This window comes from Lithobates pipiens, unplaced genomic scaffold, assembly GCF_037356315.1.
Source record: "Lithobates pipiens isolate NorthernLeopardFrog02 unplaced genomic scaffold, aLitPip1_a1.2 Scaffold_10, whole genome shotgun sequence".
NCBI lineage: Eukaryota > Metazoa > Chordata > Amphibia > Anura > Ranidae > Lithobates > Lithobates pipiens.
Genome location: NW_027507686.1, coordinates 80,433,505 through 80,460,595, shown reverse-complemented (window position 1 = coordinate 80,460,595; position 27,091 = coordinate 80,433,505). Strand labels below are relative to the sequence as shown.

The 27,091-nt window shown below is 44.8% G+C and overlaps 1 protein-coding gene across 1 annotated transcript in view; it reads right to left on the bottom strand.

Moving 5' to 3' along the window:
• Nucleotides 1–26,822, bottom strand: part of MRPL11 (mitochondrial ribosomal protein L11) — a 39,912-nt gene extending 13,090 nt beyond the window's left edge. Inside the window, exons 1-5 of the mRNA XM_077456177.1 lie at nucleotides 26,657–26,822; nucleotides 16,299–16,423; nucleotides 9,660–9,755; nucleotides 9,171–9,264; nucleotides 4,401–4,560 (exon numbers count right to left, since the gene is read on the bottom strand). Coding sequence (XP_077312303.1) covers nucleotides 4,401–4,560; nucleotides 9,171–9,264; nucleotides 9,660–9,755; nucleotides 16,299–16,421 — 473 coding nt within the window. The 5' untranslated portion in view covers nucleotides 16,422–16,423; nucleotides 26,657–26,822. The remainder of the gene's footprint in view (nucleotides 1–4,400; nucleotides 4,561–9,170; nucleotides 9,265–9,659; nucleotides 9,756–16,298; nucleotides 16,424–26,656) is intronic.
• Between the last annotated feature and the right edge of the window lie 269 nt (nucleotides 26,823–27,091).

Genomic DNA, 27,091 nt, shown 5'->3' with positions numbered 1-27,091 from the left:
ACGAGAGTCCGAATGGCAGAGCCCTGAATTGGAGGTGCCATACCGAACTCCCCACCTTCAATGCCAGGCGCAGGAACTGCTGCAATGCCTGATGAATGGGTATATGAAGGTAGGCATCCCTTAGATCCAGGGATGCCATGAAGCATTCTGGGGTCAACAACTTTGTGATGGAAAAAATTGTATCCATCCTGAAATGTTTGTACCGAATGAACCTGTTCAGAACTTTCAGATTCAGGATTAAACGGTACTTCCCTGAGGGTTTTTTCACCAGAAAAATGTGAATAAAAACCCCTGCCCTGCTGGTTTACTGGGACTTGAATCAGAACCTCTTGCTGTATCAGCTCCTGTAACAAAAGCTTCATTGCAGAGGCCTTCTCCTGATCCCTTGGCAATGTTGTCACATAAAACCTGCTCTGGGGTGGTTCTGAAAATTCCAACCTGTACCCCTGATCGACAATACTCTTCACGAACAGATTTGGAGACAGCCTGTCCCATTGTTCGCGAAAAGCTGACAGTCTCCCCCCCACTGGGGAGATATTGTCACTTGCTCTTAGGGGACTGCTCTGGGGGAGATCTAAAGAGGACTCCACCCTTGCCTTTGCCCTTCTGTGAACCCCATCTGCTCTTGCGATCCTGGTCTTTTTTATGGGACTGCTGAAAAGCACGAAAAATTCTTTTTTGGCAACCTGCTTTTTCTTAGCTGGAAAAGCCTTTTTATCGGCTGTCCTATCCAGCACAGACTCCAAAATCGGGTCCAAAGGGCAAGTCACCCGAGAAGGGCAGACCACACAGCTTGACCTTAGAAGCAGTGTCCCCAGACCATGTTTTCAGCCAAACTGCTCTCCTGGCTGAATTTACAAGAGCCGAAGACCTGGCGGCCAGTTTAACCGATTCTGCTGATGCATCCGCCATATATTTGACTGCATTCAGGATCAGTGGAAAGGACTCTAAGAGATCCTTGCGGGGTGTCCCCGCCTCAATATGGCTCCTCAGCCTCTCTACCCAACATTCCAGATTCCTGGCCACTACCGTAGCTGCCATAGCTGGTTTTAGACTGACTGACGCAGCATCCCAAGCCTTTTTAAGGATGGAGTCAGCTTTTTTGTCCATTGGGTCTTTAAGGATCCCCATATCCTCAAAGGCTAGATCCGTTCGTCTGGATACCTGCGAGAAAGCTGCATCGACTCTGGGTTTTTTGTTCCAAACCTGTGAGTCTTTATCTTCGAAGGGAAACCTTCTCTTGAGAGCTTTAGAGAAGAAAGGGGCTTTTTCTGGGTCCTTCCACTCTTTTCTCACTGAATCTGAGAGAACCCTGTGGACTGGAAAAACTCTCCGTTTTGTTTCGTCCAACCCCTGGTACATTTTGTCATGAATTGACAGTTGTACTTTTTCTTCTTGAATTTCTAGAGTAGTGTAGATTGCTTTAAGAATGTCATCTACTTCCTCTAGTGATAGCTTGCATTTAGAGCCCCTGCTATCTTCTTCCTCTTCCTCCTCCTCAGAATCCCTGAAGGAGATGAGTGTACTACCCCCTTCGTCTCCAGAATCCTCGGTATCCACCTGTCTGGACGACGACGCCCTGGGGCTGGGCGGCAAGTTCTGAGGCTCGGTCAGTGCGGGAGGGTTTTGTATCAGGATGGACCTGACTGAACTCAAGGAGTTTGTCAGCTCTTTAACCGAAGAAAACAAATCCTTATATTGCTGGGATGTTTCCTCTTCCACCAATTCTCTGATACAATTTCTGCACATTGCCTTCTGCCACGAATCTCTGAGGGGGGTCTTGCAAGAAGGACATTTTCTCTGACCTGGTCTAGCTTTTCCTAGTGATTTTTCCTGAAACGACATGCAGGCTTAACTCACTAAAAGCTCTCAACAACCAGTCGCTTAACACCAAGCCAGTGCAGAGACCCACCAAACAGACCACTAGTGAGACCCCAGAACTAGGCTGCAAAAGGTCAGAGCGAAGTCACCTCTGACCTGCAGCGACAGGCCCCCAAGAGGGGGGAACAGACAAAGACAGAGGGTGCCAGTGCACCTTACGTACCTGGGCTGGACCGGTGCTAGGGGCGCCTGTCTCCGCCATAGCTGGCTTACACTCCTCCATCGCTGAGTAAGGCAGCTATCACAAACAGCTCCGTCATTTTTTAAATTTTCCCGGCCGTCGCGTCATCAGGGCCGGCCGGAAGCACACGGTCACCTGACCCGCCCCATGATCCCTGCGTTCCAGGCGCTTAAACCACGACACCACGCCCCCTCAGAGCGCCCGCGCGTCACCGTAAACGACGCCGTCCGCGCGGGACCCGGCGCCGAAAACGGAGCCACGCCGCTGACCTGCAGTGACCTCCGCCAGCGACAGAGCCCTCCCTGTGCTAAATCAGCGGACACCGGGCACCCGACGCCGGCACTCCGAGGGTCCTTACTCCCGTGAGACGGCGGGACCAGGAGCTCCAGGAGTCCTCCCCCACTGGAGATGCTGCTGGGGGGGGGGTCAAAGAAAAAAACAACCTGTAGCTAAGGTAAGCCTTACTCCCCTGCAGAGAGTGTAGCTCTCCCTGGTTCAGGCACATGCTTCCTCCAAGGAGGAAACACAATAACTGAAGCCATGGAGGAAGAGGAGGTGTTTTTAAAGTGGGCATGCGTTTCCTAATGACAAGGTGGAGCTACACTCTCTCCGGGGTTGTCCTGAAAGGCGAGAAGAGAAAGAAGAGAAAGAAGAGAAAGAAGAGAAAGAAGAGAAAGAAGAGAAAGAAGAGAAAGAAGAGAAAGAAGAGAAAGAAGAGAAAGAAGAGAAAGAAGAGAAAGAAGAGAAAGAAGAGAAAGAAGAGAAAGAAGAGAAAGAAGAGAAAGAAGAGAAAGAAGAGAAAGAAGAGAAAGAAGAGAAAGAAGAGAAAGAACTTGGCCTTTAAAGCAAATCTTTTGTGTCCAAAATATAGGTTAAAAATTGCCAACATCTCCTTAAAATGGTACTTGCTTGGCTGTCATGGTCAGATTTTTGCTTTCACAACTTCGAGTCACTGACACTGAACAAGCAAAGATCTGTTGAATTCCAACTTTTGTTGCATATGGTTTTGTGACCATGACCAGAAGCTAGACACTGCCCTCTAGTATTTGCAGAAGGTGTTTAGCAACAACAGGCTTTGTATGCTTCTCCTGACAGATATACATTGACTTTATGCCTGTAATATGATTCTACCTGAATTCAGCTTTTTTTGATCATCTGCCCATTTTTCTTTTGCACTTTATGATATAGTACATTGCTTCTGATGTCTGTCAGCTTGTAAGTTATGCTAAAGTGCCAAATGCAAAAAGTCACAACCTGGAAGTATCACACAATAAGATGCAGCCTGCTTTCAGGGATTATGGGGAAGAAAGAGCATTTCTTAGGGCTCTTTCACACGGGGCAGATCCGTGATGATCTGCCCCGTGGACATCCGCATGCTCAGTGGGGATCGCTCCGTCGATCCCCGCTGAGAAGGAAGATGACAGGTCTGTGTCTGCACACTGCAGGGACGGACCTGTCAGAGTGCAGTGTTCGTCGTCACCCGATCCAATGACGGATTGGAAAAGTAGGTTTTTCCTCCGTCACACTTTTTCACATCCGAGCGGGTCGGATGTCAGCGGACATGTCACTGCTGACATCTGACGCTCCATACACCTCTATGGAGCATCCGTTCAGGTCTGTCTGTCAGTTTTTTAGCCTGAACGGATCGTCCATGTGAAAGAGGCCTTAGGCTTCACATCTTGGAGGACATAGAGGGCCCTACCAAACTCATAATGTCAGGAGGCATACACTGAATGAAGGATAAGGGAGGGATAGGATTTAAATTAATATGACGCCAAGTAGGTGTTAAAAGCACCCATGTATTAGAAGGATGTATGCCTTCAAAAAAATCTTGAAAAACAAACTTGAGTAGATAAAATCACCCTTGATGGATTGTGAAATTATACTTATTAGGTAAAGGGCCCCTTTCACACTTATGCAGTGCAGTTTTCCTGCGCCGCATGTGCAGTGCACCAACATTCGGTGTTCTTTCATAAAACATACCATGCAGTGCACCGACATACGTGACTTTTTATTGTGTTTTGCAAACCAGGGTAAACTAGCTGGCTACTAACATCTTTAATTAGTATCTGGTACTTGTATACTCTTACGTTTTCATGTTGCTAGTTGTGCAGATGTACAATGCATGGGGAAAATTATAAAAAAAAAAAAAAAAAAAAAAATTATATATCTCTATACACACACACACACACACACACACACACACACACACACACACACACACACACAACTACAGGGAACAGAACGTATGTATATATTAAAAAGAGCGCACACACACAGGGAACAGAAAATGCCACCGTCTACCTCTCCATTATTTGTTCATAGAGAATATACTTACTCCCTGACAACTTTGATTCCCAGTGAACGGGCACTGCCATGGATACACTTTACCACTTCCACCAGTGGCATATCCCGGAGAATAAAGGATTCCTCTTTAGATTTCACCAGTGCTATTTCATATAACTGCTTCAAAGTCAACATCCCTGCAACTTCATGACCTAATGACACAGGAGAAGAAAATAATTACATTTCTGTACTCGCTGAAAAATCCTTCACAATGCCAGTACCTGTTTAAAGCAGCAATAACAACATGTAGCCCAAGTACTAAAACAGGGGAAACCTCAACCTAGCAAAGGTCTTCTATGTATTCTTGCAACAATGAGGCTTCAGAGATTGGGCGAGGAAAAAAAAAAAAGTAGGGATGCACTGAATGGGTTTTTTGGTGTCGAAACCGATACCGAAAACCGAAACAGCACCGATACCGAAATTGACTATTTTAAAAAAAATATTATACAGGAGCTGGTCAGAGACTGCGGGCATGCTACAGGAGATCAATGCAGCCTCACTGTGCCCGTCATGTAGCCTGCCTGTGCCTCACCAGCGCATATAAACATACACACACACACATACAGTCTTTTTAAAAATTGGCAGCTGCAGCTCTCCATGCTGGGTACTGCACTCTAGGGGGAGGCAGAGAGCACAGCACACACTGCTAGATGCCTCTCCTTTGCTTTCACTTTCATAGTAAACGGCGTGCTCAAGCTCCTGCACAGCCGATTTATACATCGGCTGAGGAGCCATATGCAGCCACCGCTGTGGAAAGGGGGACTTTACAGCGAAACCCCACGAGCTGACTGCAGCATGGGTGAGGAGGGAGGAGGAGAGAGTAAAAATGGAATGACACCCCAGTGATGGGCGGCACCGGGGGCAGGGCCAAGCCCAGCCCCATTTTCAGCACCAGCATCTGCAAAAATTCTCTTTCAGCTTTTTGCCCGAAGGGCCATTTTCGGATGATATGTTTCGGTGGCCGAAATTTCTATGCATCCCAGAAAAAAAATAAAAAAAAAACGAAAAAAAAAAAAGTCTCAGCTCTAGTCCTGATAGCTCCATAAGGAATCCCTGTACTGTGGAGTCTAATCACAACACAGATAGTCACCGCTGACAACAGGACAATCACTGAAAGACCACAGTATACTAGAGAACTGGAAAACCTGCACTTCCAAACTGAATGGAGAATCAAAGAACTCAGGGCCTTTCCAGAGCGAGACACCAGTAGTAATGGATTGGAAAAACCTGTGATTGTTGGCCGACAGGAGAGACTTACAGCATTTTTCCAATTCAGCATGAATCTACCAGCAGTTGTCGATCGGTTGCAAAATCTTCCAAAATTTAAGCTGGTTATTCATTATACAATTTTCTCGTTCAATTTGCTTTAGGATTTACCTTCAACTATGTAGTACAAGTGCCTGCCTGACTGCATACAAAATTGAAAGTGCTTAAGTTTGCCCTCATATTATATTATATGGTTTTGGTAAATCTAAAAAGGAAAGTTACAGAAGAAAATTGTATAATGTATGGCCAGCCTAACAGAAACAAGCAGAGCTGAAGAAATCAAATCCAGTCTCCCGAGGACACCAAGCGAAACTCAGCAGGTATGAGAGGTCATAGACTCTAGGGGACTGGCCTTCAGTTTCTATGTGCCTAGTGTCCATTTCCCCTGTAGGTTGCAAGTCTACCCCTTGATTTCCCATTACCATAAAACATTTTATTTTTTATTAGTGGTTAAGATCTAAAAAATTGTCAACAGCTTGGAAGAAGTACAATCCCTTCTCTAAAACACCATGGCAGCCAATGTGCTATTAAATGGTGTGGATTAAAATGCCAGTGAAAACTCAGAATCTCTAGCACAACCTTCTGTAACCACATTTCAAAGATTTCTTATTCCCCGTCCCTTTGATGCTATGACAAGAAATACAGGAATCAGACATCAGTGGGACAAAGACAGAAAAAAGCTGGCAAGATTCCCAATTTATATTTTCATTGAAGACATTTTTGCAGCACTAGAAAGATTTCACTTCATTTCCCATCCGTTTTACATACAACACCAAGACAAAGTTAGGGAAATCTCCGGATTTGGGTGACATACAGCAATAAAAGACTGGCAAATCTAACCCTACTTTAGGGAAATAACCCTGTGTCTGTCAAACACATTTCACTGGAATGTAAATCAAAGGGTTTGCATTGAAAGATGTTCTAGTCATATGCTGCGTTTTCCATTGAAACATAGCACAACATAAAGAGGATGAAACTCGGCCTCTGACCTGTCCTGTGTGTTGCTTACATAAAGGTCAGTGGGATTCTGCAGACCCATATTTGATATGCACTCTAAAACGCAGGTCAAAAACAGGAATCACCTGTCAACTAGATCTCTAAAGAATATATTTACTACTTTCAAAAACGAATGCAGCCTGTTCTCCCCTGCCGCAGCCAGGAAAAAGCAGCGTTAAAAACACACAGTTAGCCGCGTTTTTGATCAGCGTTTTATATGCTTTTTTTCAGTAAACACTCCGTATAATGTAAAAACGCCTATAAAATGCCAAACGCAACTAAATGCTTGTTACAGCATTTTGTTTTTACAGCTCAACAGCCTCTGCTTCTGGATGCACAGGCTGACTTTTTTTCTACTGCCTCCAAAACCTCAGAAAGTTTATGCGTACATGGACACATAGGCTAAACATGGAGCGGTGTTTAAAAAAAAAAAAAAAAAAAAAAAAATGTAAGTGTCTCTAGACGCCCCTAACAGCAGCTGTAAAAAAACGTCCTGTGGGCAGGAGCCCTAAAAGCGTATTGCATGCACAAGCTGTCAAAGCTAAAATAGTTTAATGGCCATAGAAAATAGTAACATCTAACCTGGCACAAGTGCTGAAATGAAGACCAAGACTGCCATTATTCCCAACAGGCATACCAGTCCTCAGCCTGTCCAAGGCACTGGGCTGGAAAAGAGTTTTCTCTTCCCCTTGCACAGCATCAGAACCAGGAACTACAGTGCTCAGGAAGTGGAATAACCCCACTTGAATTTGGTGCCCGGCATGTCCCCAAAAAGGGACATCCCTTTAGTGCCTTAGAAGATTAGCTCCAGGAGAATTGACAAACCCAGAAGCCTGCATCAGGCACGTCCACCTAGGGGGCCCAAATACAAAGGGTGGTAGGTGGAGAAATACAGATGGAGAGCCCTGAACGGCGCCTCCTTCCACAAGTTTCCAAGTAGCAGGTCTCCTCCAGATGGAGGAAACACAATAACAGATTAGTGCTCTTTCACTTATGTGCTATCCTATACGATGACTTGGGAAAGTGTGAATTCACTTGTTAGATATTTTGTGTACTAACTTCCGTATGAACTCCACTTACTTCCAACTTTCTACTTCCTGATTTCGGAGTAGAAGGGTCTTCCTTCTACATCAAGGGGTTCAATTACTAAAGGCAAATCCACTGTGCACTACAAGTGCAATGCGAGTGCAGTCGCTGTAGATCTGAGGGGGACATGCAAAGAAAATAAACAGCATTTTTGCTTGCACATGATTGGATGTTAGAAATCAGCAGCGCTTCCCCTCAGTTCTACAGCAACTTCACTTTCAAGTGCACTTGTAGTGCAGTGCACAGCAGATTTGCCTAAATCAACCCCCAAGTCTCAGCGTTGCACTGAAAGAAAACTGCTGAGAACAGCAGTGAGTCAATCGCATGAGCAGAGAAAAAAAAAAAAAAAAAAAAAAAAAAGCACCCACAAATTCTACCGTTTAAACAGCAACAGCTTCTTCCAGCGATCACACGACTCCAGGCTCTCCCCACGTGATATCTCTAGTGGGCAGGGCCAAGATTCCCCTGCTGACGTTAGTCAGTCATGCGGGGTAGAGAGGAGCAGAGAGCCTGGATACATGTGATCGCTGGGAGAAGCTGTTAAAACAGGTAGAAATCGTTTGTTTGTTTATAAAGCATAGGCACTAGGACACAGCTTTTTATCTGACAAAGGGGATGATATACAGATCAGTTATATTTGAAGTAGCAGGGAAGAGGAGAGGATCAGCAATAGTGAGGGGGGGGGGGGGGGAGAAAGAAGACAGAGGGAGACAGTGGAGAGCTGCAGATAGCAGCGTATGACAGCGGCACTTACGCAGGAAACTGTGTCAGGCTCAGCATCCCCAATATAGCCAAGTCAGCGCACAGAGGGAGGGTAGAAACTGGCAGGATAAGCCAGGTATTTTAGGTGACACAGGAAGCCAAAATACAAAGAACAAGCACTGTACTGTATAACATGCTTTAAAAAAGGAACAGGAACTTTATTTTTATTATTTTGGGTTAACAAATGCTTTAAGATTCTGTCCAAATGAGGTAATTCAGCCAAAAAAATAAAAAACACCCCACACACATACAGATATGTGGCATTTTATCACAGCGCACAGGAAGGCACCGCAAGTCACAACACAGCAGCGCAATGCACCGAGCTGCTGCGCAATGACATGAATAAAAAGTAGTAAAAAGCACTTCACACCACCCCCTCATCAAGGCTCACTGTAGCCTAAATGGATGCTGCCCACACTAGCAAGTGTGCAGGCAGTATGGAAAAGACCAAAAAAAAAAAATTCATATTTTTTTTTTTTTTTTTTTTAAACGGAAATTTCTCTACTCCCAGGAGAAAAAGAAAAAAAAAATTATTTGAATGCAGATTTAATTCTATATGAAGAAACCTTATCAAAGTCATCTCGACTCCTCTTCCTGGCTCAAGTTAATCTACATTTTTTACAATGACTATAGATTTGTAGTCATTACAAACCTGTCCGTGAAGCACCTTTTTCGATGCCAGCAGCAGCTTTGAGGAAGTATGACGTAGGTGGCAGCCCAATCTTCATTTGGTATGTTCGATCAGGCTAAAAACAAAAATAAATTTAAAATAAATTAAAAAAAAAAAAAAAAAAAAAAAAAAAAACACACCACACAAAAAGTATCTTAAAATTGATTTTACACCTCCAAAAATGTATTTTTTGAGGAGGAGAAAAGAGGAGACCCTGGATGTCTCATTAAAGAGAATCTGTCATTAAAAATAAAAAAAAACAAAAAAAAACAACACACACCCAACACATAGGGGACAAAATGTCCCCTATGTGTTGGGGGAGGGGGGGAATAAGAAAAAAAAAGTTAAAGTTACACCCAAGCAAATAAAATTCCCCACTCAACATATATAGCTAGCTAGAGAGCAGGAGGTATTGTGAGGAGCGGAGAGGACAATTGCAAAGTAGTGGAATGTAGGTCAAAAAATATTTACATTAACAAAGATCTTCACACGCAAAGGGACTCCTTCGATGATGTCTTTGGTCTTCTCATTAAACTCTTTACAAAACTGTCCAATTGGTATGCCTCTCTGGAAGACAAAGGAATACAAAGTCAAGGGTTTCAGAGACATTTGAAAAATAAATAAAAACCACACTGATTAAAACTGATGTGCAGATTTCACTTGTAGAGACAAATTTTTTATTTTTTTTTTAAAACTAATTGTTTTTGTGCCCTTGCAGAAAAACTGACGTTTCTGCACATAGTATGAACGAGGCCTCAAGCTGCCACATGCATCCCTGCTACACTGTATTCAAATAGCAAAAGGAGAACCAAAATTAGAAACAAGGGATTGGAACAGCAAACAACTCCACCCATAACAACCAGAGCTCCTCAACGGAGGAATTGCAACCTTAAACAGCCGCCTACAAAACCTTGTGGCCGAAGCAAGCATCTGAAGATGCACTCACATCAACCTAGTAAAAAATAATTTTTTATTTTTTTAACATAAGAACCTTGTAAAATTTAGTAAAAGTGTGAACAGTCGACCAAGTCTCCGCCTTACACACCTGAGAAAACAGACGCTTGATGTTGGAAAACCCAAGAGGCACCAACTGCCCTGGTATAATGCACCGTGACAGGAAAGGGAGGTGCCCGTGAGAGATGGTGGCCGATGAGACTGCCAGTCCCTTCTTCGGGCCAGCCACCGATACAAACAGTGAGTTCGACCTCCGAAAAGGAGCCGTAGCAGACAGATACACCCGCAGAGCCCAGACCACGTCCAGGGAATGCAAAGCCACCTCTTTAGGGTGTGACGGCTGAGGACATAAGGATGGAAGCACAATGTCCTCATTTAAATGGAAGGCTGAAACAACCTTTGGAAGAAATGAAGACTGCGGACGCAGCACCCCCTTATCCTTGTGGAAGACAAAGTAGGAAGACTTGCAAGACACTAGGCCACTAGAAAGACCACCTTCTGAGAGAGTGTCAATAAGGGAATCTCCCTAATTTTTTCAAACAGCGATTTCTGAAGCACAGAGCACCAGATTCAAAGCCCACAGAGGTAGTGGTGGCCAAATTGGAGGGGACACATGTCAAACCCCCTGAACAAAAACGCACTCATCAATGAATGAGCCGCTGGAAAAAATAAATAAATAATAAAAAAAAAAAAAAAAAAAAAAAAAAACAAACAAACACAAACCAACACAAAGCTGATATCTGCCCATTAACCACTTAAGGACCAGGCCTCTTTTTTCAGACTCGGTGTTTAGATGTTTAAAATGTTTTTTTCTGCTAGAAATTAAATTAAAGTAAACTTTTTTGAATAAAATAAATAAAAACAGTAAAATTAGGCCATTTTTTTTAATATTGTGAAGGATAATGTTACGCCAAGTAAATTGATACCCAACATGTCATGCTTCAAAATTGTGCCCGCTTGTGGAATGGTGTCAAACTTTTACCCTCAAATCCCCATAAGCGTAATTTTAAAAAATTCTACACGTTGCACGTTTTGCGTTACAGAGGAGGTCTAGGGCTAGAATTACTGCTTTCACTCTACCGATCACGGTGATACCTCACATGTGTGGTTTGAACACCATTTTAATATGTGAGCGATACTCACATATGTGCTCGCTTCTGCGCACGAGCTCGTCGGGACGGGGCGTTTTAAAAACATTTTTTTTTTCTCATTTTACTTGATTTTATTTATTTTTACACTTTTGTTTAAGCAAAGCAAGTCATTTGAAAAAATGACATGGGGAAAAAAAAATAAAAGTTCCTTTAAGAGGTATGGGTGGAAGTGATGTTTGGACGTCGCTTCCGCCCTCCTATGGTATAGAGATGAGTGGGGGTCATCTTAACCTCACTTGTGTCTATACCCAGCAGTGTGCAGGACCCGATCGCCTCCGCCGCTACCGACAGCTCCAGTAAGCGGCGGAGGGTGCGGGAGGGGGATGGCACCTCTCCCACCGCCAATAATGGTGATCTCGCGGCGAACCCGCTGCTGAGACCACCATTATCATAAACAGGACCGCCTCCTGTAAAAAGGAATATCTCGGTTGTGGCAGCAGCTGCTGCTGCTGTTACCGAGATAGCCCTCTTTAAAGTACCGACGTATATGTACAGAAGGCAGTCCTTAAGTGGTTAAATGGTGCTTAATGCAAGTTTCTGATCCACTCCTCGCTACAAAAACAGCACGATCCTTGAAAGTGAATACGTACGCGGACGCCACCCCAGCTCAACACACATGGAGATGTAAGCCTTCGTACAATGATACATTTTCCGATAAGATGAACATAGTGGATATTACAGAATCCAACAAACTCAATCCCTTAGCACCTGGCTTTCAACAGCCACGCCGTTAAAGCCAGTGACGGTAAAGCAGAATGAAATATTGGACCTTGAGACAGCAGGTCCTCTCACATCGGCAGTCACCAAGGAACATCCGCCCCCCATTCGTACTATGTCGGTGTACCACAGAGGCCAATCTGGGGCAATCGGAATCACCGGAATCCCCTTGGCCTTCACTCTGCGAAGCAGACATAGTACCTTCCGATTGAGTCGAGAAGCCAGGAGATCCACATTGTGCACCACCTTAGGCAAAAGGAGCCGAAAAACATCCGGATGTAGCGACCATTCCCCTTAGTCCATAGTGATCACCATCCAATGAAGAGGAAGGAACGACTTCCTAGACCGAAGGGCCGGCAACCTCAGCCACCAGAGCAGGGAATCCCCGACTAGCTGGCTCACCCGAATTTGACAAATTAGGTAGTCTGCTTGCCAGTTTTCTACACCCAAAATGTACACAGCCGACACACTGCAGGATATGAGTGACCTCCAGTGCTGCAGCCGAGCTCCTTGTTCCTCCTTGATGGTTGACATATGCCACTGCCGTAGAGTTGTCTGACTGGATCCTGGCTGGACGCCCCTGCGGAGAGGCACCGCCTGATTGCCCAAAGCTCCAGTACATTGATCGGCAGGTTGGATTCCTCCTGGGTCCACTGACCCTGGGCTGACTGTACACCCTAAACTCTTCACCCTCCCCCCAAACAGTCAGGCTGCGTCCGTTGTGATCACCATCCAATGAAGAGGAAGGAAGGAAGGAAGGAAGGAAGGAAGGAAGGAAGGAAGGAAGGAAGGAAGGAAGGAAGGAAGGAAGGAAGGAAGGAAGGAAGGAAGGAAGGAAGGAAGGAAGGAAGGAAGGAAGGAAGGAAGGACCGGCGACCTCAGCCACCAGAGCAGGGAATCCCTGGCTAGCTGGCTCACCCGAATTTGACAATCCAGGGACGATGGAGATTTGCCCCATTTGGACAATATCTCCTTTTGCAAGACTCAAGTGTGAAATTGAGCATACGGTACCTCCTCGAAAGTGGCTACCATGAGACTCAGGACTTGCATGCAAAAACGTAGCGACGACCACCTGTGGTACACCAACAACTTTACCACAGCTTATAGGGTCTGCAACTTGTCCGAAGGGAGAAAGACTCTCGCCTCTGGAGGAGTCCAGAAGCAAGCCCAGGTACTCCAGGCGTTGAGTCGGCAACACCGACTTCTGTAGGTTCAGTGCCCAAACTCCCTAAGATTTTTCACGGCGATTGCCACATTCTCCCTTAATTCTGAGGCCCTCAGAAGGAGGTCGTCCAGGTACCCCATAATAGCGATCCCTCGCTGCCTCAGCAAAGCCAAAATTGGGGCTAGCATCTTGGTGAAGACCCTCAGTGCCGAAGCCAGGCCCAAAGGGAGAGCTACAAATTGGTAGTGCTCATCCCCGACTGCAAATCGCAGAAGCCTCTGATGCTTGATGCATATGGGACATGCAAGTATGCGTCCTTGATGTCCAGGGATGCCAGAAAATCCCCCTGAGGGAGTGCAGCGACCACTGAGCGAACGGATTCCATCCTGAACCTTTGTACTTTCACAAAGCTGTTGAGGGCCTTGAGGTCCAGGACGGACCCCTTCCTCCTTTTGGACTACAAACAGATTGGAGTAGAACACCTGAAACCTTTCCAGTGTCGGTACAGGTACTATCACCCCGTGCAGCAGCAGGTCCTGTACTGCCCCAAACAGACTGCCTCCCGACAAGCCAAAAGAAGATTGGAGGGGGGGGGAATCTGTTTGGCGAACAAGAAAGAAACTATATCTTGTATCCTGAGGAAACCAGTTCACAGACCCACTGGTCAGAATGCAGGGGAGGTCCACAGAGCTGGAAACTCCTGAAGGCGACCCCCTCACTCGAGAGTCAGGCGGGGCAAACCTTCATGCGGTAACGTATTTGTTCACAGGCTTGCGAAACCAGGGACGCTTTTGTCATTCAGCAGGCACCTTGTCGGACTGGGAACGCTTACCTGCCGACCCGGGTGGACAAAAAACCCGCTTCCCAGTGGAAAAGGAGGGCCCTTGCCTACGGCGTGGCTCCTTAACTTTCCAGGACTGTGAGAGCAAGGTAGAGGAGAATAATAAGTCCTGTATGGCCGCACATCAAAAAAGGCATCTATTTTATCAAATAATAAAATACAGTCACCACATAAATCGGGTAAAAACAGGGCAAATAGCAAACGCATTTCACGCCCTATCATGGCGCTTATTCATATCTGTGGGAGCAACGTATTCTTACCCCCAGTAACATTCTTAATAATGTCATCCAGCAAGGCTCCACATAGCCTCTCTCCCTGGAATGGCAAGTCAGCCAGTGCTTTCTTAGATGCCTGGTCCGCAGACTAGCATTTCAACCAAATCAGGCGACGTAGCACTACTGCTGATACTGAGGCTCTAGAGAGCAAGGGGTCGTATCTAAGGCCGCGTCACAGACATACTTAAGGCCCTGCACTAACTGTCCGAGGAGATGTCCATTTCTTCAGAAAACTCTGCGCAAAGGGGGTAATGCACCGCCATGCGTTTCGGGACTGAAAAGGCCCGCTGCGGTTTTCCCCATTTCGTGTAAATAAACGTATCATCAAAATAAGTTAGGTAAGGAAACCCCTTAGATGTGGGACCCAAAAAGGGACCGACACCTCTGTAGATGCCCCCGCCATATCCTCCATTTTTAGGGTATCCCGCACCGCTGTAATAAGTGCTCCTACAAGCATCTTTTCCTGTGTTGACCCAGACACAGAGTCATTCTCACTGTCCGAACGGTCCTGGTCCGCATTCCTCCGATACGTCAGAACAGGGGCCACCAGTCACTGCGGGGCCCCAGTCTGAATCAGAGCTTTCCCCAGAAGACGGTGGGCGGCATTTACCCCCCCCCCCCCCCCTTGCGCCCGCACGCCACTTCCACCTTGGCAACAAAGGCCTCCAGGACCGCCGACAGAGCGTCCATAGGCACCACAGGTGCAGGGGAACCAGTTACAGCGATGTCTGGGGAAGAAGTGTCCGCTTCTAAAGCCATTTTGACCCACACTCACCTGCCACCACTTAGGGACCTAAAACAAGTCACACAAGAGTCCACCCTCCTAGCTGCACAGACTGAGGGGACCCCCGCAGGACTCACCACCCTGACCCAGGTACTGCGCTGTGCTGCTGTCCACTCTCCCGTGTGCCATCCACGAGGTGTCTGTGTGGAAGCCCACTGTTCTAGAAGGAAACAAGCACCCAGTGCTAGAGGCAAAACAACCAGAGGCTACTAGAAAATGGCCGAACTACTAGAAAATGACTGAAGGCAAACAAAAACTAGCTGTGGCTACCACAAAATGGCCACAGAGCGGGCGGCGGCCTCCCCACATGGCTCACACAGCAGAGACACCCACCGTAGACCAGAAAAAGGGGAAGAGATGAGTGGACCCACAATACCCAGTGCAGCCCCCTGCCAGGACCCAGAGCCCCCTGGCCAGGTATTTGCACCGCACCCCCCCCCCCCCCCCGGTGCCCAGTCAGTCAAACAGCGGCCCAGCTTGGGGAGGAGGGAAAGGACAGTGAGAGAAGAAAGGGAGAGTGAAAGACCCCCTAGTCAACCTCCTAGGAAATACCCAGCTGCTCCATCCTGCCGAGACAGGTGGAACCATACTTACCCCTCCTGGAGGAACTGCTGAACACGTGCCACAGACAGACCCATCACCCAAGCAGTACGGGGTGGCTGCCAGCCACGGCACACCGACACAGACAGCAGTAGCTGGTCATATGTGTGCCCCGAAGCATATAGCTCACCAGCCACCCCTGGAATAGATGGGGCATGTCGTGGCCGACCCAGCGCATAGCTAGGGCCTGCTCACACTCGATGGCCAGGCTGGGGAGACTATATTAATCTATATTATCCAGCCTATCACCCAGCCCGGCTGTTGATTGAAGATCAAAAGGAATCAAAAAAATGCTGGGAAAAAAAAAAAAAAAAAACTGAGCTGCTGGATGTGCTGGATGCAGTGTGAGGGGTTATAGCCAGTAGGACCGCTCCCTGGGCGGTACTGTGCAAGTGTTGCTGTTTTTGACACTTGCTGCCTAGTCCTCCCCTAAAAGGGCGATATAACCCTAAGGTCAAGAAGAGCTGCTGTGTCCGTCAATGAATGATAGAGAAAAACACATTATGCAACAGTGAACTTCCATCAATATTTGAAGTTCGGTCATTGTGTCCATTGGTGGAATTATGACGTTATCTACAAAATTAACCTATGCATTGCACCACTCTCATCTGAGTTGTACTTACCTGTCCCAAGGTTGGTCCTAGAGGGGGTCCTGGTGCAGCCTGCCCAGCACCTATGACTGCTCGAATCACACCGGAAACATCTACTTTCTTCACACCTTTAACAGCCCGGGAAGCCTTAGACATGGCTATGTAAATAAACAAAAATGGGAGTCAAGAGTCAGCTAATATGTCCTATAATGTTACCTGCCTTGTTAAATTAGTAAATATATATGCAAATCTCAGATGACAACCTCATTTGCTTATCACTGACACTTGTCGCTTGTCACGGTCCTTCACTACCAGTAATGGGCAGCAAGCAGGCTATAAATACTGCCCCACCCTTGGCATGCTGGGACACTGACCAAACAGGTGAAGACTGCATCTAAAATCTGTATTTATCATTCACTAAAGAAATAAAAAATAGGTTACACACCATATCTGTGAGATCATGCTCTAGAAGCTGGAAATAACTGTAGACACTAGGGCTGAAACAACTAATCGATAACGAATCGATTAATTTCATAATCGATTACTATTTTCATAATCGATCAGTAACATAATGGGGTAAAAAATAAAACTAAAATGAGCCCTTTCTATAGTACAAAAAGAGCAAATCGCTACTGTAAATATTACTCACAGTTCTACAGTAAAAAAAAATGAACCCCTTACAATAGTTATCTGTTTTTTTTTGTACTATAAAAGGGCTAATTTTAGTTTTTTTAACCCCATTATGTTACTAAATGTCTTAGACCTGGTTCACGCCTGTGTGTTTGGTGCTTTTTGCAGAAACGCACTACACTTCATTTACATGGTTTCCTATAGGACACGTTCACATCTATGCTTTTTTCAGTTGCTGCCTATTTGGAAAAGGTCAGGGACTTTTTTTTAATGCAAAACAGTGCTTTTTTTGGTTCAATATACTTCAATTTTGCAGCAAAACAAATTGGTAAAAAAAAAAAAAATATGCAAAAAACGCAAATCGCACAAAAAATAAATAAATAAATCACATGCGCAAAAAAGTAACACAGCAAAAAGCACTGCAGAAACGGATCAAAAGGAAGCTGCATAGGTGTGTACCGAGCCGTATGCTGGCCACACAGATAAAATGTTCAGAAGAAAATAGTCAGGCAAAAAGTCGTTGTACATTCAGTGAATGAAAGAATGTTGTTTGAAATTTTCACTTGTTTTTAACATTCTGTTTTTAAAATTAATGTAATTTCTGAACGAAAACCACATACACTGTCTGAAAATTCCTTTAACCAAGAAGTTTTCCATTTACAAATTTTCCCATCACTGTGGTTGAAAATGAAAGTCGATTTGACCCCACTAACGATTAGAAAATCGAACAAATGTTCTTAAAATATTTTTTTTTTTTTGAAGGAGAGACATTGTTTTGTTTTTAAATAAAAAAATTTGATCGGATGATATTTACCGGATTCACCCTTTAAATAGTATATACAGTATATATCCTCTAATTGTATATACAGTGGGGATCGAAAGTTCGGGCACCCCAGGTAAAAATGTGTATTAATGTGGAATTAATTAATTAACGAAGCCAAGGAAAGATGGAAAAAATCTCCAAATGGCATCAAATTACAGATTAGACATTCTTATAATATGTCAAAAAAGTTCAATTTTATTTCCATCATTTACACTTTCAAAATTACAGAAAACAAAAAAATGGCGTCTGCAAAAGTTTGGGCACCCTGCAGAATTTATAGCATGCACTGCCCCCTTTGCAAAGATGAGACCTGCCAGTGTCATGCATTGTTCTCAATCATCGTCTGGGAAGACCAGGTGATGTCAATCTCAAAGGTTTTAAATGGCCAGACTCATCTGACCTTGCCCCAACAATCAGCACCATGGGTTCTTCTAAGCAGTTGCCTAGAAAACTGAAAATAGTTGACACTCACAAAGCTGGAGAAGGCTATAAGAAGATAGCAAAGCATTTTCAGATGTCAATATCCTCTGTTCGGAATGTAATTAAGAAATGGCAGTCATCAGGAACAGTGGAAGTTAAAGCAAGATCTGGAAGACCAAGAAAAATCAGACAGAACAGCTCGCAGGATTGTGAGAAAAGCAATTCAAAACCCACGTTTGACTGCACGATCCCTCCAGAAAGATCTGGCAGACACTGGAGTTGTGGTACACTATTCCACTATAAAGAGATACTTGTACAAATATGGTCTTCATGGAAGAGTCATCAGAAGAAAACCTCTTCTACGTCCTCACCACAAAAATCAGCATTTGAACTTTGCAAATGAACATATAGACAAGCCTGAGGCATTTTGGAAACAAGTTCTGTGGACCGATGAGGTTAAAATAGAACTTTTTGGCTGGAATGAGCAAAGGTACGTTTGGAGAAGAAAGGGCACAGAATTTAATGAAAAAGAACCTCTGGCCAACTGTTAAGCATGGGGGTGGATCAATCATGTTTTGGGGTTGTATTGCAGCCAGTGGCACAGGGAACATTTCACGAGTAGAGGGAAAAATGGATTCAATAAAATTTCAGCAAATTTGGATGGTAACTTGATGCCATCTGTGAAAAAGCTGAAGTTAAAGAGGGATTCCACCTACAAAAAAAAAAAAAAATATATATATTAAAAGCCAGCAGCTATAAATACTACAGCTGCTGACTTTTAATAAATGGGTACTCACCTGTCCCGGGTTCCAGCGATGCCGGAAGCCGAGGCCGATCGATCGCTCGGCTCCTGCCGCCACCATTCTAGGTGAGGGAATCAGGAAGTGAAGCGCATCGGCTTCACTTCCCGGTTCCCTACTGCGCATGCGCGAGTCGCGCAGCACAATAGGAATTGTCCGCGCTGTCTCTGAGACCCGTGTGTGTCCCAGCAGACAGCGCGGCAGGACAGGAAATGGCGTAGACTCCCACGGGAGTCTATGCCTGGAAGTGGGTGTAAATACCTGTCTTTGACAGGTATCTCCACCCCCCTCCCCCCTGAAAGGTGCCAATTGTGACACCGGAGGGGGGAGGGTTCCGATCAGCGGAAGTTCCACTTTAGGGTGGAACCCCGCTTTAAAGAGAGGATGGCTTCTACAAATGGATAATGATCCTAAACACACCTCAAAATCCACATGGGATTATATGAAGAGGCGTTAACTGAAGGTTTTGCCATGGCCTTCACAATCTTCTGACCTCAACATTATTGAAAAATCTATGTATAGACCTTAAAAGAGCAGTGCGTGACAGACAGCCCAGAAATCTCAAAGAACTGGAACACTTTTGTAAGGAAGAATGGGCAAAGATACCTCAGACAAGAATTGAGACTCTTGGCTGGCTACAAAGAGCGTTTACAAGCTGTGATACTTGCCAAAGGGGGTAGTACAAGATATTAACTCTGCAGAGTGCCCAAACTTTTGTAGACGCCATTTTTTTGTTTTCTGTAATTTTGAAAGTGTAAATGATGGAAATAAAATCTAACTTTTTTGACATATTATAAGAATGTCCAATCTGTAATTTGATGCCATATGGAGATTTTTCCATCTTTCCTTGGCTTCGTTATGCACATTAATACACATTTTTGCTTGGGTTGCCCAAACTTTCGATCCCCACTGTATATGTTCTGTCTGTTATTCTCAGAGTGGATTCCATTATTTTATTTTTTTTACTTTACAAATTAACAAAATTATACACCACACTTTTTTTTTTTAAGGTTATTAACCGATTAATCGAAACAATAAATCGGCCAACTAATCAATTATGAAAATAATCGTTAGTTGCAGCCCTAGTAGACACCGCTACTCCAAAGCTCTCCATTCACTTCGGAGTCCTGTGCTGAGCGACTACCCTGTAGCATTGTGAACACAAGTATGATAGATGCATAGGGGCTAATTTACTAAAACTGGAGAAGAAAATCTGGTCCAGCTCTGCATAAAAGCCAATCAGCTTCCATTTTTTTTTTTGGGTCAAATCTTAATTGAACAAGCTGAAATAAATCCCCCTTCACACGGAGTGTGATCCGCCCGCTGATGACAGATCTCCTGCCACTCCGCTTATGCAGAGCAGACACAGACATAGACAGATGACAGCTCTCCTCTATAGGTGGCCAGATGTAAATGGACTACCTGTCTGTTTACACCCAACTGCCATCTGTTCCAATCTGCTAGACCGGTTGTCTCCAAACTGTGGGCCGGATGCGGTTCTTTGCTTGCCTTTATCTGGCCCTTGGGGCATTATTCCATCCACTGATGAGATAGAGATACACTATTTCTCCCATTGAAACTGATAAGGATGGGGCACTATTCTTCCCCTAATACTAAATGTGGCGATGTTTACTCCCACTGATGACAGGAAAATTTCCACTCCCGCTGGCCTTCAGTCCAGCCCCCCAAAGTCTGAAGGACAAAAAAAAGTCCCCTTTGTTTATAAAGTTTGGAGACCCCTGCGCTAGGTAGTAAGGGAACAGATCCCCGTCAGTTTTTTTGGCAGATCATATTGAAAATAGGCTGTTTACACCCATCGCTCCATAAAAAATAATGAATTTCCAATTGCATCCGTCTGAAAAACAGACAGGCGGTCCCAAGTGGAACGTCCATGTGAAAGGGGCCTTAGAAGCAGCTTGGCTACCATGCACAGCTGCTCCAGATTTTGCACTCTATAGTTTCAGTAAATTCCCCTACAGTAGTTTTTTTTTTTTTTTTTTTTTTTATCAGGTGTATATGAATTGTAACAAGCTATGCAACTCTAAAAAAAAATATCATACCTGGAATCCTTTTTTAAAACAAACCTGTATTTTGCTTATACTAGGAAAATTAACAAATTGCTTTGCAAGAGGATGATAATCAGTCTTTGGTCTTCCCTGCACTCTAAACCAGGAGTGCTCAACTGGTGGCCCCCAAACTCCTGGCTCTGGGAAGGCGGGTAGGCAACCCACCATCCCAGAGTATCAGTGTTATGAATGGAGCTGGCGGTAGAGGAAGTAAATGGCTGTGGAAGGAGCAGAGCTGCATAAGCTGATGCTTTCTGTATAGCGCTGGCTCCAGTCACAGGTGGAGTGATACTAAATGCACTCCCGCCTGGGACAGCAACAGCCGTCAATACCTGAATAGAAGACTGTTAAAAAGTCAGTTTATTACTAAAAATCAGTATATATGTGGGCATAACTGTTCTGCAGTGGTTACTTGGCTGCTTTTATATTGATCCGCAGGTGCAGCTTAGTGCACCTGCTGGTTACCTGCACTAAACCATAGACTTCTGTTATCAGCTGCAGGTTTGGTGTGCTTTCTGAAAGCGCACCAAAGCAGCGCATCAGCGTGAAAGCAGACTTAGGCCCCTTTCACATGATCGGTCTGATGGGGTCTGCCTGTCCGTTTTTTCGAGCAGACCCAATCAGAACACTTCATTCACCTCTATGGAGCATTATAAGAAAAGAGAGGAATTGGAATTTGGGACTTTAAATTAGGAAATGGCCTGGTAGGTTCAAGAACCTCCGTCCAGGTCCCCACTTTATTTTTAACCTTGTAGTTGGGCTCTTAAGTCACTGTTGAATAATTACCGTATTACTGGCAAACCATGCATTTGGGCCAGTTTGCACAATTTTGATCTACACAATTTCATCTATTATATTATTTTTCACAGGAGCCATTATTGACTGATTGCACTCATCTACCCAACCACTGTCATTGATCTATACCCACCTTAATTGTTGTCCCGCGTTGGCCATCTGTTGGTGTGCCACTACAGCTCCCCAGAAATGGCTTTCTCTGGGTGATTCGCGACCTCCAGTGCCACACTACATTTTTCATATCCACCCGATTGTTGCCATTTCATCAGTATTGCCCCAAAAAATTTTTTTTTTTTTTTTTTTAACCAATATAAAATTATAATTTTTTACCCAAGATCCAGTTCATGTGCCTCACTCCTGAAGCCATGGCTACAGCCATGAAACATGTTGAGCTACAGATGCCGTGTACTTCGTCATATCCATTCCAACTACTTGTTTATTACCTCAGATAATAGGTTCCATGGGTGTCTAGGTCAATCCCTTTTGGGATGTTTTAACTAGTATCTATGATGCCCCACAATGGGGCATTAGTGTGTGTGTTCCGTTGGACCCTGTATTGCCTATTGTATAATCTTGTGAATCAAAATTTTGGGGGATTAAGAGAGGCCCCAAATTAGATTATCTATATTGTATTTTTATATGTTCAGTCATGCATATTGTTCATTTTTGTATCATTGCCATTAATGAATTGAATTTTTGTATTATTACCATATATACCCTGGCTATGAACCACTAAATATGAATTACTCAATTAATTATAAACCTTCAATTAAAAGTCCCGATAAAAAAAAACAAAAATATAAGGGGAAAGGCATCGGTCCCCTTCCGTCTGAGCGGATTGGAGAGCCCAAAGAGTAGAGTGGGCTCTGTCCGTATCTGCTCTGCATATGCAAAGTGGACACGGACCTGTCATTCACCTGCTCCGCTCATTGTGGCCCCCAACTGGTTATCAAGTTGCGCAAGTGGCCCTGTCTCTTCAAAAGGTTGGGCACTCCTGCTCTAAACATCGCCTCAATCTATACCATCTGAGATTCACTAATACGTTATTACTTTTGAAGGAATCAAAACATACAAAGGGCTGAGCATTTGCCCCAATGTGTTAGTTTGAGACCCGATATTGGATTGGCAGGTAGAGTAAAAACACAGTTCAGCACTATGGAGAGCTCCAGCCTGTGCATTCACTGGATTAGCAGCTCACTGAAAATGACACATTTGCTACCCGTCACATTCTCCATGTGCCCTGCTAATTACTATTATTGTAATACAGTATTTATATAGCACCAACAGTTTGCACAGCACTTAACAAAATGAAGGCAGACATTACAGTTACATTACAATTTGGTACAAGAGGAATCAGAGGGCCCTGTTCATTAGAGCTTACAATCTAAAAGGTAGGGTCAATTGATACAAAAAAGGTAATAGCTGTGGGGGATGAGTTGATGGAAGTAAAACAGTGTATTAGTTAGAAGAAGGATAGGCTTCTTTAAAGAGAGAGGTTTTCAGGGATCATCTAAAGATGGATAGATTAGGGGACAGTCTGACAGATTGGGGTAGGTAGTTCCAAAGGATGGGAGACGCTCTGGAGAAATCCTGGAGGCGAGCATGGGAGGAGGTGACAAGGGAGCTAGAGAGCAGGTCTTGGGAGGACCAAAGAGAGCTTGGTTGGTATTTTGGACTAGATTAGCGATGTAGCTGGGGCAGAGTTATGGATGGCTTTGTAAAATATTGTTAGTACTTTGTATTTTATTAGTTGGGTGAGTGGAAGCCAGTAGAGGGATTGGTAGAGAGGGGAGGAAGACACTGAATGTTTGGTAAGGTGGATGAGTCTTGCAGCAACATTCATTATGGACGGAAGGGGGGATAGTCAATGTAAAAGGTAATCCAATGGAGGAGGAAGTTGCAGTAGTTTAGGTGAGACCAAGATGGCCGCCACTCTGGAGCCAAGCCGAAGCCACGGCCTTTCCTAAGCCATGCGATCAGCGGAGCGCTCCGCAGATTGCGTGGTGTGCCAATCCGAACAAGGTGACCCGTTCGGATCACAGATCAGTGACGATCCATTGCACGCCTAATGCACAATGAGTGATCATTGACGTCAGTGGGGCAACTAGAGGTAGACCGATATGGGTTTCTCTGGCCAATGCTGATATTTAGAAATTGGGGTGATGATATGAGAGAGAGGGGGGGGGGGGGGGAGAGGGGGAGAGACAGAGACCCGCCCACCGCGACAGCCAACCTCAATTTTGACAGCTCCTCTCTCGTTTCACACACACCGTAGCACTACCTTGCCAACCCCACGTCCCTCCTCCACACTCTGCTGGCAGAGGTACGGCCAGTATTCAATATTGGCCCAATTTGGATAATAATTGGCAAAAGCCGATTTCTCCAAAATGGCCATATATCGGCGGTTATATTGGTCAACCTCTAGGTGCAACAACAACTCCCAGAATTGGTGTCAGAGACTTCAATAATACCCAGCATTGGGGTCAGTGCGAATGTGGGTTGGAAATCGCACTACTTCAGTGCGATTTCAATGTCACTGGTCAGTGCAATTTCACGTGCAGGTTACCGACATCTGTGCGACTTCATGCAAAGATGTCAATGCAAGTCGCACATGAAATTGTCAAATATAGTGCAGGAACCTTTTCATAGTCAGTGCCAGTCGGAGTCACACCAATTTGAACAGTTGCATAGCCAGAAATAGAATGTGACTGATCTGTCAAATCACATGACAGGTTGCACCATTGTGAATGGGAGCTAACAGGGATAACTGTCTGACAGTAGGAATGCAGAGAGTTTCAGTGCCTGGCACTTTCCAAAGTCTGTAAAGGTGCCCAACAGGTTTCAAGCCCCACATAGAGAGCCAGTGGGTGGCATGTGGCCTGCACGTTGAGCACCAAGGATCTATGCGCTACGTCTGTTCTTGCCAATCCAAAATAAACTTAATCGGAAATCTCATTCCATGCTGTGAGTACTGCATGGCAGCAGGCTCTCGGTCTACAACTCCCTGGGATCCCTGCATGCTTTGCAGCTTTTCCTCTGCCATTTCCTTTCCATTTCTAATGAATCGGCACCTCTGTAGTTCAGAAGGCAGGTTCTTTGAAATGTGTGACACAGCAGTGCCTACTCACAGAGCATAGTGAATATGTGTCACAGAATTCCATGAGGTTAACTAGTTCCCGACCGGCGCATGCCGATGTACGTTGGCAGAATGGCACGGGCAGGCATATTAGCGTACAGGTACGTCCATTTTTAGATGCCGCCCTGCCATCGCGTGCATGCCGATTGGGACCCCCGTGAGTCCGTTTGCAGGTCCCGGGAACTCGATCGCCGCTGGGATACCTGCGATTGTCTCACGGGGTGGCTGAACGGGGAGATGCCGTTGTAAACAGCATCTCCCCATTCTGCCTAGCAACAAGTGACGCTGATCTCTGCTCCATGTGATTGAAACAGAGATCAGTGTTCACTAACACAAAGCCCCACAGTTAGTAAAACGCCCCTAGGAACACTGAACCCCTACACTGCCAGTGTCATTTACACAGGAATCACTGCATTTGTATAGCAATGATTGCTGTATAAATGACAATGGTCCCAAAATGTGTCAAAAATGTCTGATGTGTCCGCCATAATGTCGCAGTCACAAAAAAATAAAATAAAAATTTATATAAATCACTGATTGCCGCTATTACTAGTAAAAAAAAAAAAAAATTTATAAAAATGCTATAAAACTATCCCCTATTTTGTAAACGCTATAACTTTTGCGCAAACCAATCAATAATCGCTTATTGCGATTTTTTTTACCGAAAATATGTAGAAGAATACGTATCGCCCTAAACTGAGGGGAAAATTTTTTTCCTTTTTTTTTTTATATATTTTTGGGGGATATTTATTATAAACAAAAAGTAAAAAAATAATAGCACAAAAAATAAGAAAACCGCTAGGGCGATCAAATACCACCAAAAGAAAGCTCTATTTGTGGGAAAAAAAAAAAAAAGTCGTCAATTTTGTTTGGGAACCACGTTGCACGACTGCGCAATTGTCAGTTAAAGCAACGCAGTGCCGAATCGCAAAAAGTGGTCTGGTCTTAAGCCAGAAAAATGGTTCGGTCTGAAAGTGGTTAAAGTATAAAGAACCAGGCCAACACTGGGCTGCCATGGTTCACGTGTCATCACTCAACCAGTCCTATTATATATCGGCCTCCAGCATCATGTATATGCACAATAATAGTAATAACAAGGACCTTATAAAACAGCAAACACACCACTTGCAGAGAGAGCAGGCAGAATCCAACTATCAGATCCTGCCTCCACGCTTTGCTGATCATCAGATAAAGTCCCCGACAATCTGTGCATGGACAGTGTTGACGGCACACCAGCTCGAGTGACGCCACTACTACACCATTTGTCGGAGGCATTATGCAACAATCTGCATTTGTTCGCCAGAACTCCGGCTTCCCAAAAGTAAATATGTCGCCACCAGGGACCCAAGACCAGTGGTGAACCGTCCCGGATTAGGAAAGCGCTGGTTCCCTGGACAGGTAAGTGTTCTGTTATTAAAAGTCAACAGCTACAGAGAGGAGACTGAGAATCAATACCGGAGATCTGCTTTTCAATCTACAAAAGAAGCTGGAATACATAGGGGAGTATAAAAGGTGGACTAACCCCAAACTCTTTAAATATGCACCTAAATATTTTTCATTGGGTGTTTCCATCATCTTTACCTGTGGAACTTTGATGCGGTGACATCTTTTTAGCATTGCATACAGTTGGTACATTATGAGTCTGTAGACTGCTTTTCATGCAATGGACTCGAATCTGCGCTGTAAAAAACAAAAACAATATTTTCCTAAACGTGACCTACCTTCGTTCTAAAAGCCCGGGTCTCGAGTAGTACCCGCCGCCGCTTCCCTATCCAAACTTAGGCTGACACCTCTCCGACCTTCACCAGCATATGGCACAGTGAGCTCGGAGCTGGGGACCGGAAACCAGCATGAGAACGCGGCTCACTCGCTCTCTAGGAAAGGTTTACGGAGGCGGGGCTCGCACACTTAACTCTGATAGGATGATCCATCCATTATTTAAACCTCTAGCGCCGAGCCTCTGAGTCATGGTATATCATATCAGAGTGTTGATTGGTCACGGGATGTCACAGGAGAATGTGAGGGAAGGTTGTTTGGTATTTTTGGGTCTTCAATAGAGGCGCCATATTGTCGAAGCCTAGCCAGCTTTTTTTGAGTATAGAACCTTATGGAACCATAAGGGTTTACTGAATTTTACAAAGTGAAGTGTATTATTA